Source organism: Ictalurus punctatus, chromosome 17 (genome assembly GCF_001660625.3).
Source record: "Ictalurus punctatus breed USDA103 chromosome 17, Coco_2.0, whole genome shotgun sequence".
Lineage (NCBI taxonomy): Eukaryota > Metazoa > Chordata > Actinopteri > Siluriformes > Ictaluridae > Ictalurus > Ictalurus punctatus.
This window is the reverse complement of record NC_030432.2, coordinates 25,184,136-25,195,393: the sequence shown is the minus strand read 5'-3', so window position 1 is coordinate 25,195,393 and position 11,258 is coordinate 25,184,136. Positions and strand designations below refer to the sequence as shown.

The window sequence follows — 11,258 nt, the reverse complement described above, 5'->3', positions numbered from 1 at the left end:
ACTTTGTAATAATTTTGTTCTTGTTCTGTTTAATGTGAGGATAATGCCTAAGAAGGCCGTGTCATGTCACTGAGATCAGCAAAGAATGTTTATCTGCTTACAGAGACACAAACATGTTCTTCTGTTCAAGCTTCGTCTAAACATCTTCCAAGATCCTAAAACAAAGCCTGTTTGAATTGCCTCAAACTGCTTCTTATCGGTAAACAGAATTATGTCATGCTGTGCATTTCATATATATACAGTAGTAGTGGTTTAGTACAAGGGCTTCAGAGCGCTCTCATTAATCTCTCCTGCTTTATTCTATCCTGTATTAACCATCTTTCTGTAATAAACCTTTTACCTTCAGAGGATGAGTCTGTGAGTGTTGTCTAATTTCCACGACAGGTACTTGAAGTGTTTTTCGAGTTTCCATTTGAACCACTGGACAAAGTTGATTTTAAAATACTGTTGCTTAAGACAGCACTGCTGTTAGTGGCCTCAGCAAAGCGTGTGAGTTTTACAAATTAGACATTGCAGTACAGACGTTAGCGCATGCTGTACTGAACGTAGGATGCTGAGTCTGCAAGGATTTGTCCAACCCTAAATAATGCAATTTCTGGTTGGCAGAGGGGTTGAAACAGGTTATCTGGCAATACGGGAGTTAGAATATCGCACAGTGAGACACTGAAACTCCTTAATCAAAAGTGCATCAGTGTTTAACCTTAATGTGAAGTAGTTTAGAAACACTCACTGGACCCCCGTTTTGGGCAGAAGAACCCTCTAAGGACATACACTTTGGATGGTACAACCCTGAGTTTTGGTGAAAGAACCCATGATGAAAAAGCTTCACAGAAAGAACTCTGATTTATACTGAGACTGTCCTTAGCTATGGTTTAGGCACCTTCAGACTGGGGGAAAGAACCCTCATTGTGGGCAGAAGAACACCCAGTTTGGCAGATAGACCTTTAGCATGGATGTAAAAACCCTTGGTTTGTGCAGAAGGACCCTCAGCTTTACACAAAAAACAACCCTAATTATTCTGGAAGTTAGGAGACTGTTCTGCTAGCATGGAAGAAAATTCACACAGTAAAAGAACCAGTAGTTCGGCCAGAGAGGTCCTTCCATTTGGGCAAATGGAAGTAAGGAAAACCCTCAGTTTACTTGTGTAGAAATCTATAAACCATACAAATAAAATAACCATCACACTGAAACCATAACACATTCTAAAGTTGCTAAATGGAGGCATTAGTAAATGTTTACTAATAGTCACATAGATTAAATATTATCATTGCTATTAATAATATAATAAAATATACTTATGTTACATTTTCTGACCAACATGAAAAGGCACTTTGATGTTTAATATATATTAGATTAACATTTGAGTGAAGTTTGTGGTTCTGTGAAACTTATTATGTATTTTTGTCTGGCTTCATCTTTGTGATTGTCGCGGCACACTGATACCCTACAAGGAAACAAAACTCAAAGATGGTCAATTTTGTTGACGTTTTAAAGTGTGCTCTCCCCTGGAAATTACACAAAAAGATCAGAGTAAACATCACTCCAGTGATCACAACTCTGAGCCCATCATATCCAGTTTGTGCACAAGATATTTGAATCAAGCAGCCAGATTGAAAGTTAAAAAGAAAATCTTTATTCTCCATAGATTTAAACAAACTGAGGTGAAGAGCTTTGGGTAAAGATCACTCCTCCACTGGACACTATTCCTGAGGTGTGAGGAGAGCCTTCTGCAGCAGCATCTCTTTCTAATGAAGGAAAAAAGAAAAAAAAAACAAATCCATAAGCCAGTCAAATGAAAAAAGCAAGCAGTGTTAAGGTTGTCTACCTACTTCTTCTGGCACATATCGGTTCACAAGAGTCTTGTGCAGTTGGAAGACATACAGCTGTACTGCAGTGGATGTAGAGCTGAAAAAAGAAATTAAGCAGTCAAACCCATTTCATGTACAGGAGCATGTGCAAGAGCATAAAGAGAACTCAAGCCTTTACCGTCTCATGCATTGGAGCCATAGAGTCTGGATCCACAAATGTGAACATCTTCAGGACAAAGCGTCTGTAATGGGTAGGGTATGCAAGTCCAGACATGCCATTAACTGGCATCAGCTTGGTCAAATAGCGGTCATCCTTATAGGGACACCTTTAGATTACACAAGGTCATCAGTTCTTGTTCAATACAGTCACTGGTTTACACGAGCAGAAGACCTGTGAAGAGCTTACCCATTCACCAGAAGGTCCCACTGGGGAAGGCTGTAGGGGTTAGGGGAAGCAGTCGCCCAGCAGCCTCCCAAAACCAGGACAATATTTGGATCAGTTCTTCCCACGATGTGCACTTCAACATACACTGGTTCCCTCAGAACCTTAGTCACAGGGTAGTCAGCAGCACTGTAGTATGAGGTATAGGCTACTTCATCTGTTGGGTGGAAGAGAGGGAAGTCAAATCCTGTTCAAACCCTTGACAGGCGAGACGGCATGCTAATATCCAGACAGAAGTTTCTCACCTTCCACACACCCCTTTGCAACACAGTGACCATTTCCTAGTCTTAGTTCTACTTGGAGTGGTCCAGAAGCAACAATGGAAGGAGGATCAGCATTGGCTGAAGGGTCAATAGCCAGAGTGGCCAAGCTAACACCTGAATATTTACACTGGAAGTAAAGCCTACAAAGGAAACGATAGATCAGTAAAAGCCTTAAAGAAACCCCTGCCATGAGTTTTAGTCATCTTACTCATAGTGAGTGTCTCTGGTGATTGCTCCTCGGGGTCCAACCCCAACCTCATAGGAAGAGAGCATCCTGTTTTCATAGACCACATAGCCACCTTGTACCTGGACGGAGTGGAATAGCAAAGTTCACACTTTCTAAATATCTTAAGACTGAGCACCATCTATTTGGGAACAATTAGACACAAACCATCATGGTCGTCCCACAAACAGTTACAGGAAACTGGTATATAGCAAAGGCTGTATTTGAGTCTACAGGACTACAGGGTCCAGTGTTTCCTCCCAACATGCTGATGGACTCCAGGCTTATCCTGGGAACTGTTGCATCTCTGGCCACCACCAGCACAAACTGGCCATCAAGGGTACACTGGACAGTCACTGACAATATCAAAGAAGAGAAAGGGGTCAGTTGATTTGTGGTAAAAATGATTAAAAGGCAGATAGAACTCCAGTCTTACCCATTTTCCCATAATAGCACTGTTGGCCATCAAAACAGCAGTTTATAGTGGTGCACTGATCACCGTTGATGCCAGGTTCTCCACAAGGAACCCTTTCATAGTCTTGCACTTGGCATTTTGCAACCTGGCCAGGCATCTGTGGCTGTAAAGTAGGCTTCCCAGGAAGCTGAGGAGCTTGAGGTGGCATTTTTACAGCTTGCGGGGATGCAGGTGTACTGCTCACATAGTTGAAGACCAGAAAAAGCCCCACAAGTGCTAAACTTACCCTTGTATTTGCCATTGCTCCCAAACTGCACATACCAATATTGAGACAGTCAGCAACAGTGGCCTTTTATTGTGTCTTTCTCCTAATTGTATCTGGAGTCTCCTCCTACTCAACTAGTCATTAACAGTGTTCCAGCCGTGTCTCAGCATTAACTGCTTTAATCACTGCGTTCATGTTAATGGCGGTCATTTTGAGAGATGTTTGAAATAGATATTTGTCCAGTTACTTGTCACCTTAATTGTCTGTGAGAGTAATGTAATGCTAACACATGCAAGCCTTAGTTTTATATATATATATATATATATATATATATATATATATATATATATATATACACACACACACACACACACACACACACACATATATATATATATATATATATATATATATATATATATACATATACATATATATATATATATATATATATATATATATATATATACATATATATATATATATATATATATATATATATATATATATATATATATATATATATATATATATATACAGATGGTTTGAGCATAGTTTGTGGTTCAGGGCAACTTTTATTTTGAATTTTTTGTCTGGCCTCATCTTTGAGATTGTAGCTTCACACTGACACCCTACAATGAATCAAAACTCTGTCAAAATAAAAGTAACCTAAGCTACAAGCAGATCTTCACTATCAAGACTAAAATAAAAAATACTGTGGATGTGAATACTGAGGGAAATTAATAATGTCTTCACTATCCATTTTAAAACCATGTCACTTTTAACATTAGAAGTAATTAAAATGTGAAGTGTTTGTGGTTAATGTTACAATTTTATGTTCGGCTTATGCACCTTTTCACAATACTGATTTAAACTTCAGACAAAAGTGTATTTTTTTATTTAAATGTATATATTAAAATGATGGGTTTAATTTTTCTGTTGATTAGCTGCCATCTAATTTATATATATATATATATATATATATATATATATATATATATATATATATATATATATATATATATATATATATATATATATATTTCAATGTGATCGTTCTTTTATTTATAGCAAATTGAGGGTTTTTCCTTATTTAAAAACTTAGATTAGGTTTTTATCAGTGTGTGGCTAGTAGTACACTAGTATATTAACGGTTGTCTCTGTTTGGTCTGTGTCTTAGTGTGCTGTGTATAATTGATTTAATTTATTAATAATTCTCATTTTTATAATCCAGATTTACATACAGGTAAAATTAATTTTTAAAATAATAATGTTCTAGAATGTCTATGCGGCCCCCTGGCACCATCTCGCGGCCCCTCAGTTCGTGAACCACTGCTTTAGCTTATATAAAGAGGGCTGAAGATTGTGTGAGTGTGCATGTGTAATCTCTGCAGACCTTTGAACCAGTTGCTCATTGACAGATTGTAGAAGTATGCATGCTCAAAGACACACATATACACACACCCTCACATGCACAGTGATGAAGACACGTAGCAACTGCTGCTTGAATAACAGAACACTGAGGAATTGTGTACTATGGATGTTTTTAGGAGATGGAGGGCGGGTTGGCGTTATCCCACTATGCTGCTGTGTTTTTATGGATTTTTCAGCTCGGTGAAACCGATAGAACCATTTCTCACCAGCTACATGACCGGCCCTGCTAAAAACCTCACCATCGAGCAGGTACATCACGATCAACATTGTAAACATTGGGCTGCATTTATCAAGCTGGACACGAACAGATTTATTCGTAAATCATTCATATTTGGGAGTTCAGTTCCCGCCTCTGCCCTGTGTACATGTAGTTTGCATGTTCTCTCTGTGCTTTGGGGGTTTCCTCCAGGTACTCTTGTTTTCTCCCCAGTCCAAAGACATGCATTGTAGGCTGATTGGAATTTCCAAATTGTCTCTGTACTATGCCCTGGGATAGGCTCCATGCTCCCTACAACCTTGCATAAGATAAGCGATATGGAAAATGTAATAATTATTATATTTATTAATTATCGTTTTAGCTCTGTGAGCTTTGGATTTTTTGGAGTTTTGTTGGTGTCACCAGATCAAATCAGCTGTGTAGTAATGTACGGATGATTGGCGTTCAGCAACATATACACATGAATGCAAAGAAAATCAGCTTCTCTGAAACTTTTCTAAATCCAGCAGAAATATACGGTTTGGCTTACACGAACATTTAGACACAACATTACTAAAAGACAAATGATAAATGAGGTCCATTATTGCTAACACTGTTAATAATTCCGGCTGGTCCTTTGTTTATTTAAGTTATTCAGCACCTTGTACAGTTATTTTTGTTTGTTTAAAGCAACTGATAATTTAGATATGTTAAGAGAAAGTTATAGGAATGTATTACCGTGAAAAAAAACCCCAGGGGTTAAAAGAAATAAGAAATTCTATATAGACTGGTTTTAATCGTATAAAGGTAGTGAAAACATAACATTTTTATATAAGGAATACAGAGATTATAGAGTTAAATGTGTAGTTCTAAAAATATAGATCATTTTTAACATGAGAAGTGGACATTCCAGAGAAAGGTTCTCATATGAAGGGCCAGAGAGACTCAGTCTATTAAGGCAGGAACCACAGGATCATTGATGGTCAGGACAAGACCAGGACTAGGGACAAGGTCAAGGCCACAGGCAAACATGGGGGAAAAGGTCAGGCTAGGAATCAATACCGCAGACATGGATGAGAACCACACACTGATATAGAGGAAAGGGCCAGGGGACAATGCACAGGACAACGTTTAGGAGAGAAGGCTCAGGACAAGCAGTGACGTGCCGAGAGTTCCTCAGGGGCAAGAGGCTCAAATGTCAAAAAGGGCTATATCACCAAAGAGCTAATTTGACTACTTTACTAAGTTTAATTTAACTCCATATTCTTATCCATGTGGTAGACTCTGTACTGTAAACAAACTGTGTGTGGTCACAATAATGAATATGAGAATGACACGACTAATATAACCTAACGGTATTTTATTTTTAAATTCATAGAAATAATGACAGTAAAACTGCAACTTTTAGTGGAGAGATGAAGCTGAATAATCTTTCAAAGAAAATTTGAATATTACGAGGGGAAAAAAACAAGCTACAGTTTGACCATCCACAGACGTAGTGATACACCCACTGTATGTCACTTACTGTAAAGTGAGTAAAACTATTCATTTCACAATTAAATTTACATTTGGGGCAGCACTTTGATTTCCATTAAACTGCAGCACTGCTTGAGGAACTGGCTTTTTCCTCTCAGAGTTTGTTATTTTTGCCTTCTAAATTTCATTTTAAAAAGATAAATTGAGATTTTAATGATCTTATATCACATTTTTTTCATATCACTTTCAGATCACTTAGACTGGACAGAGGGTAGAGTAGGAAAAGAATCAGGGATGGACATGATGGACAAAGATCAGGGCCATGGGCCTACACCGGGGGCAAGGGGCAAGTCCTGAACTGATAAGGATCAGGGTTGGGTAGTGACACAGGGATCAGGGACAAAGTACACACCTTTAGAAATGCCAGTGAGGATGTTTCACATTTCTAAGCCTTCATGAAGGAGAAGATCGGAAATTACAAGCAGGTCTTATTTGTTTCATTGGTATGTTAATCCTGAATTCCTTTAATTCCTCTCACTCAGGTGACCAATGAAATTTTCCCATTGTGGACGTACTTTTACCTGGCCATGCTACTTCCCGTGTTCCTCCTCACAGACTGGCTGCGCTACAAACCCCTCATTGTGGTCCAGTGCTGCTCCCTTTTCATAACCACAGCACTGTTGCTATGGTTACACAGCATGGGTGCGATGCAAGCAGTTCAGTTCACCTACAGCGTGGTGACGGCGTGTGAAGTGGCGTATTTCTCCTACATTTACAGCGTGGTGGATTCGCAGTTTTACCTAAAAGCCACGTCCTTCTGTCGCACCGCTCAGCTCCTCGGCTACACCGTCGGTTCTGTCACTGGACAAATCCTGCTATCTCTCGAATTAATGTCTCACTACTACATACTGGTGTTCACGTTGGTGCTCATTTCCATTTCCTTCATTGCCACACTCCTCCTTCCAATGCCCAGAACCAGCATGTTCTTCCACCAGAGTAAAAGAGTTGACAAAGGAGGAGATTTGAATCAGATAGAAGACTGCAGTGAGAAAGGAAATACAGAAGAAACAGGAAAAGTGGAAACAGACCTTAACAATCACAGGGTAGAGTTTATGGAGGATAAGCAGCAGGACTCACAGACGCTTGGAGCAGACGTAGAGAAGAGAGGTGAGACAAGTACAGAGTCAAGGCACTTGTTAAACATAGCTGTTCACATTAATCACCCAGATAATCACCCAACCTTCTCCTGTAGGTTGTAGTGAAACTATGCTGCAGCTCTGGTTGGATTTCCGATGTTGTTTCTCCTCCACTGAAATGCTGATCTGGTCCATGTGGTGGGCAGTGGCGACCTGTGGCTACAATCAGACCGTAAACTATGTTCAATCGCTGTGGGAAACCATAGAGCCAAGCAAGAACAACACACTATTCAACGGAGGAGTAGAGGCTGTTTCCAATCTGTTTGGTGAGCATTAATATCCTGTTCTCCCATGTACAGGGCCAGTAACATGGCCATAGAGCTGAAGTTGGTGAAGTTGCAGTAGAAAAAGTTCTGGACTGACTATTCTTTTAACTTCTGCTCTTTCTGAGAATTTCCATTGTTAATTTACATGTCATCCGTTGTGTTCAGGTGCAGCTTCAGCATACACTGTTGGGTTTTGCCGTGTTAACTGGTCTCGCTGGGGTGAACTGACTCTCGGCTCTCTCTCTGCCCTCAGCAGCGCAGCGCTCTATGTCATGGCCTTCATTTCCAACATCTGGGTCTGTTATGGCGGCTACATTGTCTTCAAGAGTCTCTATATGCTGCTCATTACCATTGCCATGTAAGAAGGGGTAGAACGTTAAACTTGTGCCACAACTACACACCACAATTGCTGTTTTTAGTCATATCATAAACAAATACATTTTTGTATATCTTCAGTCAGGAGCTGTATAGCCTCAGGAGCAGAATATGGCACTTAAATTAAAATAATGCTCGGCTGCAGGCAATTCATTGGAGTTTTTAAAGAAATTAATGGAATCGAGGTAAACACACTCATGTCTACCTTTAATCGACTAGTTGTAAAATCCTCCATGGTCAGTTTTTATTATTATTCCATGTGCTAGAACACAGCCACATCTGACGCTCTCAATTGTTAAATGGGTTCTCTGGTTTAATTCCTGAACTTACTGGTGTAGTATACCAGTAATTGTGTGTGTGTGTGTGTGTTTCAGGTTCCAGATTGCTGTTGGTTTGTCTGTAGAGCGCTATGCACTTGTTTTTGGAGTCAACACCTTCGTTGCACTCGTTCTGCAGACGATCCTCACATCCATCGTCGTAGACAGCAGGGGACTCGGCTTGGATGCCATAACACAGGTGTGGTACATTACATATGGCAAATACAAACAAACTAAAGAGCTGAATGCTAAAGATTCTATCTAACTGAGCGAAGTAAGGAGAAGGTTCGCTGGTTGGTTTGCAGAGGACAGAATCAACCCAGGAAGTTATGCAGTTATGCAGTAGGTTTCTGAGCTGTACACGTTTTGGGTGGATCAGGAAGCAGCAGCCTAGGTAGCATCAGCCTGTGGAACCATGGATAGAAGGCAGGTCAGTGTTGCAGATCCCTAATTGACAAAGAGGTGATGGGGTGCATAACCTTGTCCTAGAAGTAACCTCAAAATGTGCCCAATGTCTAGTGGATTTGGATTTGCATCTGTATTTCAAAAGAACCATCACAGGAACTGACCTCATTTTGAAGCCACAAACAAAACTCTCCCTCTCCTTCAGACAACCCTGAGTTATCCTGGATGGCATCTTGGTCTTCTAACCAGCCTACCTGACCACCAGCACAGAAACTGTCTTACCTGACCGAAAGAGAAGAAAACTACACCATCCCAAGCATACTACGCCCTGGAGGACATCAACCTTTGTAGATGGTTCCAGCTACAGACCAAAGGGTGGAGGGAGAGAGAGAGAGAGAGAGAGAGAGAGAGAGAGAGAGAGAGAGAGAGAGAGACTGACTAGATGGGTAGTAGTGGATGCCAAACGAGAAGTGGACAGATGTGGGGCCAGCAAATAGCAGTATAAGCCATGATATATGGCTTACATATAAGATATATAAGTCATGACTACTCACCTAACTGGACAACCAGCACGTCTTCCATTGACTGTGCCAGCAGACCTCAGCATCCGAGAAGGAGAGCCACTCCCATATGTGGGAACCATGAAGACTTATCTGAAGACCGAAATTGGCTCACTAAAAGCATGGGTTCTTCTCATAGTTCTTAACAGATACCTGTTATATATATACCTACCAATTACTACATACCAGAAGAACTTGAGTAGTCTTAGAACACTGTAGTATAGTGTAGTATAGTGTAGTGTAGTATAGTATAGTGTAGTATAGTGTAGTACAGTATAGTGTAGTAAAGTGTAGTGTAGTGTAGTGTAGTGTAGTGTAGTGTTCTATAGCCTATAGGCAGCTGTCCAGATAGCAGCTAACTAATATAATCTTTATGCAACCATACATGCCGGATAGACCAGGAAGCCTCCTCAGATTTGTATTTAGGTTGAAATGAATAAACTGTGATAACTGTAATAATCATTCTCTCAATGTGTTGTTTTTGTTTTGCAGTTTATTATTTATGGCTCATATTTCTGCCTTATTGCTCTGATCTTCTTCGCAAGAGGTGTGTACACATTGTACCTGCAGAGGGCAAAGCAGAGAGTAACAGAAGCGAACACACAGAGTGACGGAGAACAAGTATACACACATTCAGTGAAACTGTGAACAATTCTCGGTGATGCGGATTGTGGTAGAGATAGGGTGAATGATGCGTTGTTTTTTCCCTTTAAACATGAAACGTTTAAGAATTTGTGGAAAAGTTCCAAAAATGAACTGATATTCATTTTGCAATAATTTGCAATAAACAGTCCTAATCATCTGACTTATTTATTGCTGAACGCTGATATGTGAAAATATTAACAAACCTATATAAGTCGCAGCATGTGATATAGGGCAAACACATTATATATGTACATATTGTATAGAATGTCTCTGTATGCTGTAGCATTACAGTTTCCCTTCACTGGAACTAAGAGACCCAAGCCTGCACAAAAAGTGCAAGCTCCCTGAAGACATGGTGTGCGAAGGTTGGAAGAAGCTGGACGATCTCGAGTGACCTGCAGAGAACCCTGACCTCAACCTCACTAATGGTCTCGTAGCTGAATGAACACACATCCCCAAAGCTATGCCCCAAAATCTAGTGGAAAGCCTTGCCAAGAGTGGAGCTCATTTAAATGGAAAGGGGGAGTAAATCTGGAACGGGACATTCAACATGGACGTATGGGTGTGATGAAACTTTTCACTGAATACCATCCCAATATGGCGTTCTTGCTCAGTTGTTGTCTGGAAAACAGTGATCAATAGTGAATGTGCCATATAGGTAGAAACACTAAATATGTTAACAAGAAAGTAATAATAGGAACATTCAAGCTTTATTCCAAAGGGTCCTCGATTCTATGTCATATGTTGTCACCAAGTGGAACACATCTGTACAGATTGTCTGCTGAAAAAAAGTAAGTGAAGTGAATGAAATCTCGTTCAAGCTTGTACATGTTTTTTATCCGGTTAAAATTTACATTCCTCAAGATTTAAACTGGATATTGACATAAACTGTACATTTTGTGGCTCACACCCAGAGACTGCCATCCATTTACAGGTTTCTGGTTGGTCTCTGGCTTCATTGTGAATTTAATT

The 11,258-nt window shown here is 39.9% G+C and overlaps 3 protein-coding genes across 6 annotated transcripts in view; 1 reads left to right on the top strand and 2 right to left on the bottom strand.

Annotated features, from left to right (window-relative positions):
- Positions 1 to 11,258, bottom strand: part of LOC128635293 (zona pellucida sperm-binding protein 4-like) — a 181,519-nt gene that overhangs the window by 68,204 nt on the left and 102,057 nt on the right. The gene's annotated exons all lie outside the window — the stretch shown is intronic.
- On the bottom strand, positions 1,611 to 3,500 carry LOC108278042 (zona pellucida sperm-binding protein 4). The gene is made up of 8 exons (XM_017491167.3): positions 3,173 to 3,500; positions 2,905 to 3,092; positions 2,722 to 2,819; positions 2,496 to 2,653; positions 2,215 to 2,407; positions 1,987 to 2,134; positions 1,830 to 1,905; positions 1,611 to 1,745 (listed from the first exon to the last, which is right to left on the bottom strand). The coding sequence occupies exons 1-8, from the start codon at positions 3,468 to 3,470 to the stop codon at positions 1,648 to 1,650; spliced, it is 1,257 nt and encodes a 418-aa protein (XP_017346656.1). The 5' UTR covers positions 3,471 to 3,500; the 3' UTR covers positions 1,611 to 1,647.
- Positions 4,851 to 10,441, top strand: slc19a3a (solute carrier family 19 member 3a). 4 transcript variants are annotated; one of them, XM_047161290.2, is made up of 7 exons: positions 4,852 to 5,099; positions 7,065 to 7,689; positions 7,775 to 7,984; positions 8,150 to 8,342; positions 8,734 to 8,875; positions 8,982 to 9,106; positions 9,287 to 10,108. In XM_047161290.2, the coding sequence occupies exons 1-6, from the start codon at positions 4,953 to 4,955 to the stop codon at positions 9,072 to 9,074; spliced, it is 1,410 nt and encodes a 469-aa protein (XP_047017246.1). In that variant the 5' UTR covers positions 4,852 to 4,952; the 3' UTR covers positions 9,075 to 9,106; positions 9,287 to 10,108. The 4 variants fall into 4 exon arrangements, 3 of the variants coding, with proteins under 3 accessions (XP_047017246.1, XP_047017247.1, XP_017346645.1); XR_001815217.3 differs by lacking the exons at positions 8,982 to 9,106; positions 9,287 to 10,108 and adding an exon at positions 8,441 to 8,544 and having other exon boundaries at positions 4,851 to 5,099; positions 8,734 to 8,872; XM_047161291.2 differs by having other exon boundaries at positions 8,982 to 10,109.

Excerpts from the sequence above, each read along its gene's own strand:
- LOC108278042 (XM_017491167.3), bottom strand. The coding sequence starts at position 3,470 with ATGTGCAGTTTGGGAGCAATGGCAAATACAAGGGTAAGTTTAGCACTT. Across the intron at positions 2,654-2,721 it reads ACCAGAGACACTCACTATGA|GCTTTACTTCCAGTGTAAAT; the intron begins GTAAGATGACTA and ends TTTCCTTTGTAG. Across the intron at positions 2,135-2,214 it reads TGGGACCTTCTGGTGAATGG|GTGTCCCTATAAGGATGACC; the intron begins GTAAGCTCTTCA and ends TGTAATCTAAAG.
- slc19a3a (XM_017491156.3), top strand. The coding sequence starts at position 4,953 with ATGGATGTTTTTAGGAGATGGAGGGCGGGTTGGCGTTATCCCACTATG. Across the intron at positions 7,985-8,149 it reads GGCTGTTTCCAATCTGTTTG|GTGCAGCTTCAGCATACACT; the intron begins GTGAGCATTAAT and ends CGTTGTGTTCAG. Across the intron at positions 8,876-10,133 it reads GCTTGGATGCCATAACACAG|TTTATTATTTATGGCTCATA; the intron begins GTGTGGTACATT and ends TTTGTTTTGCAG.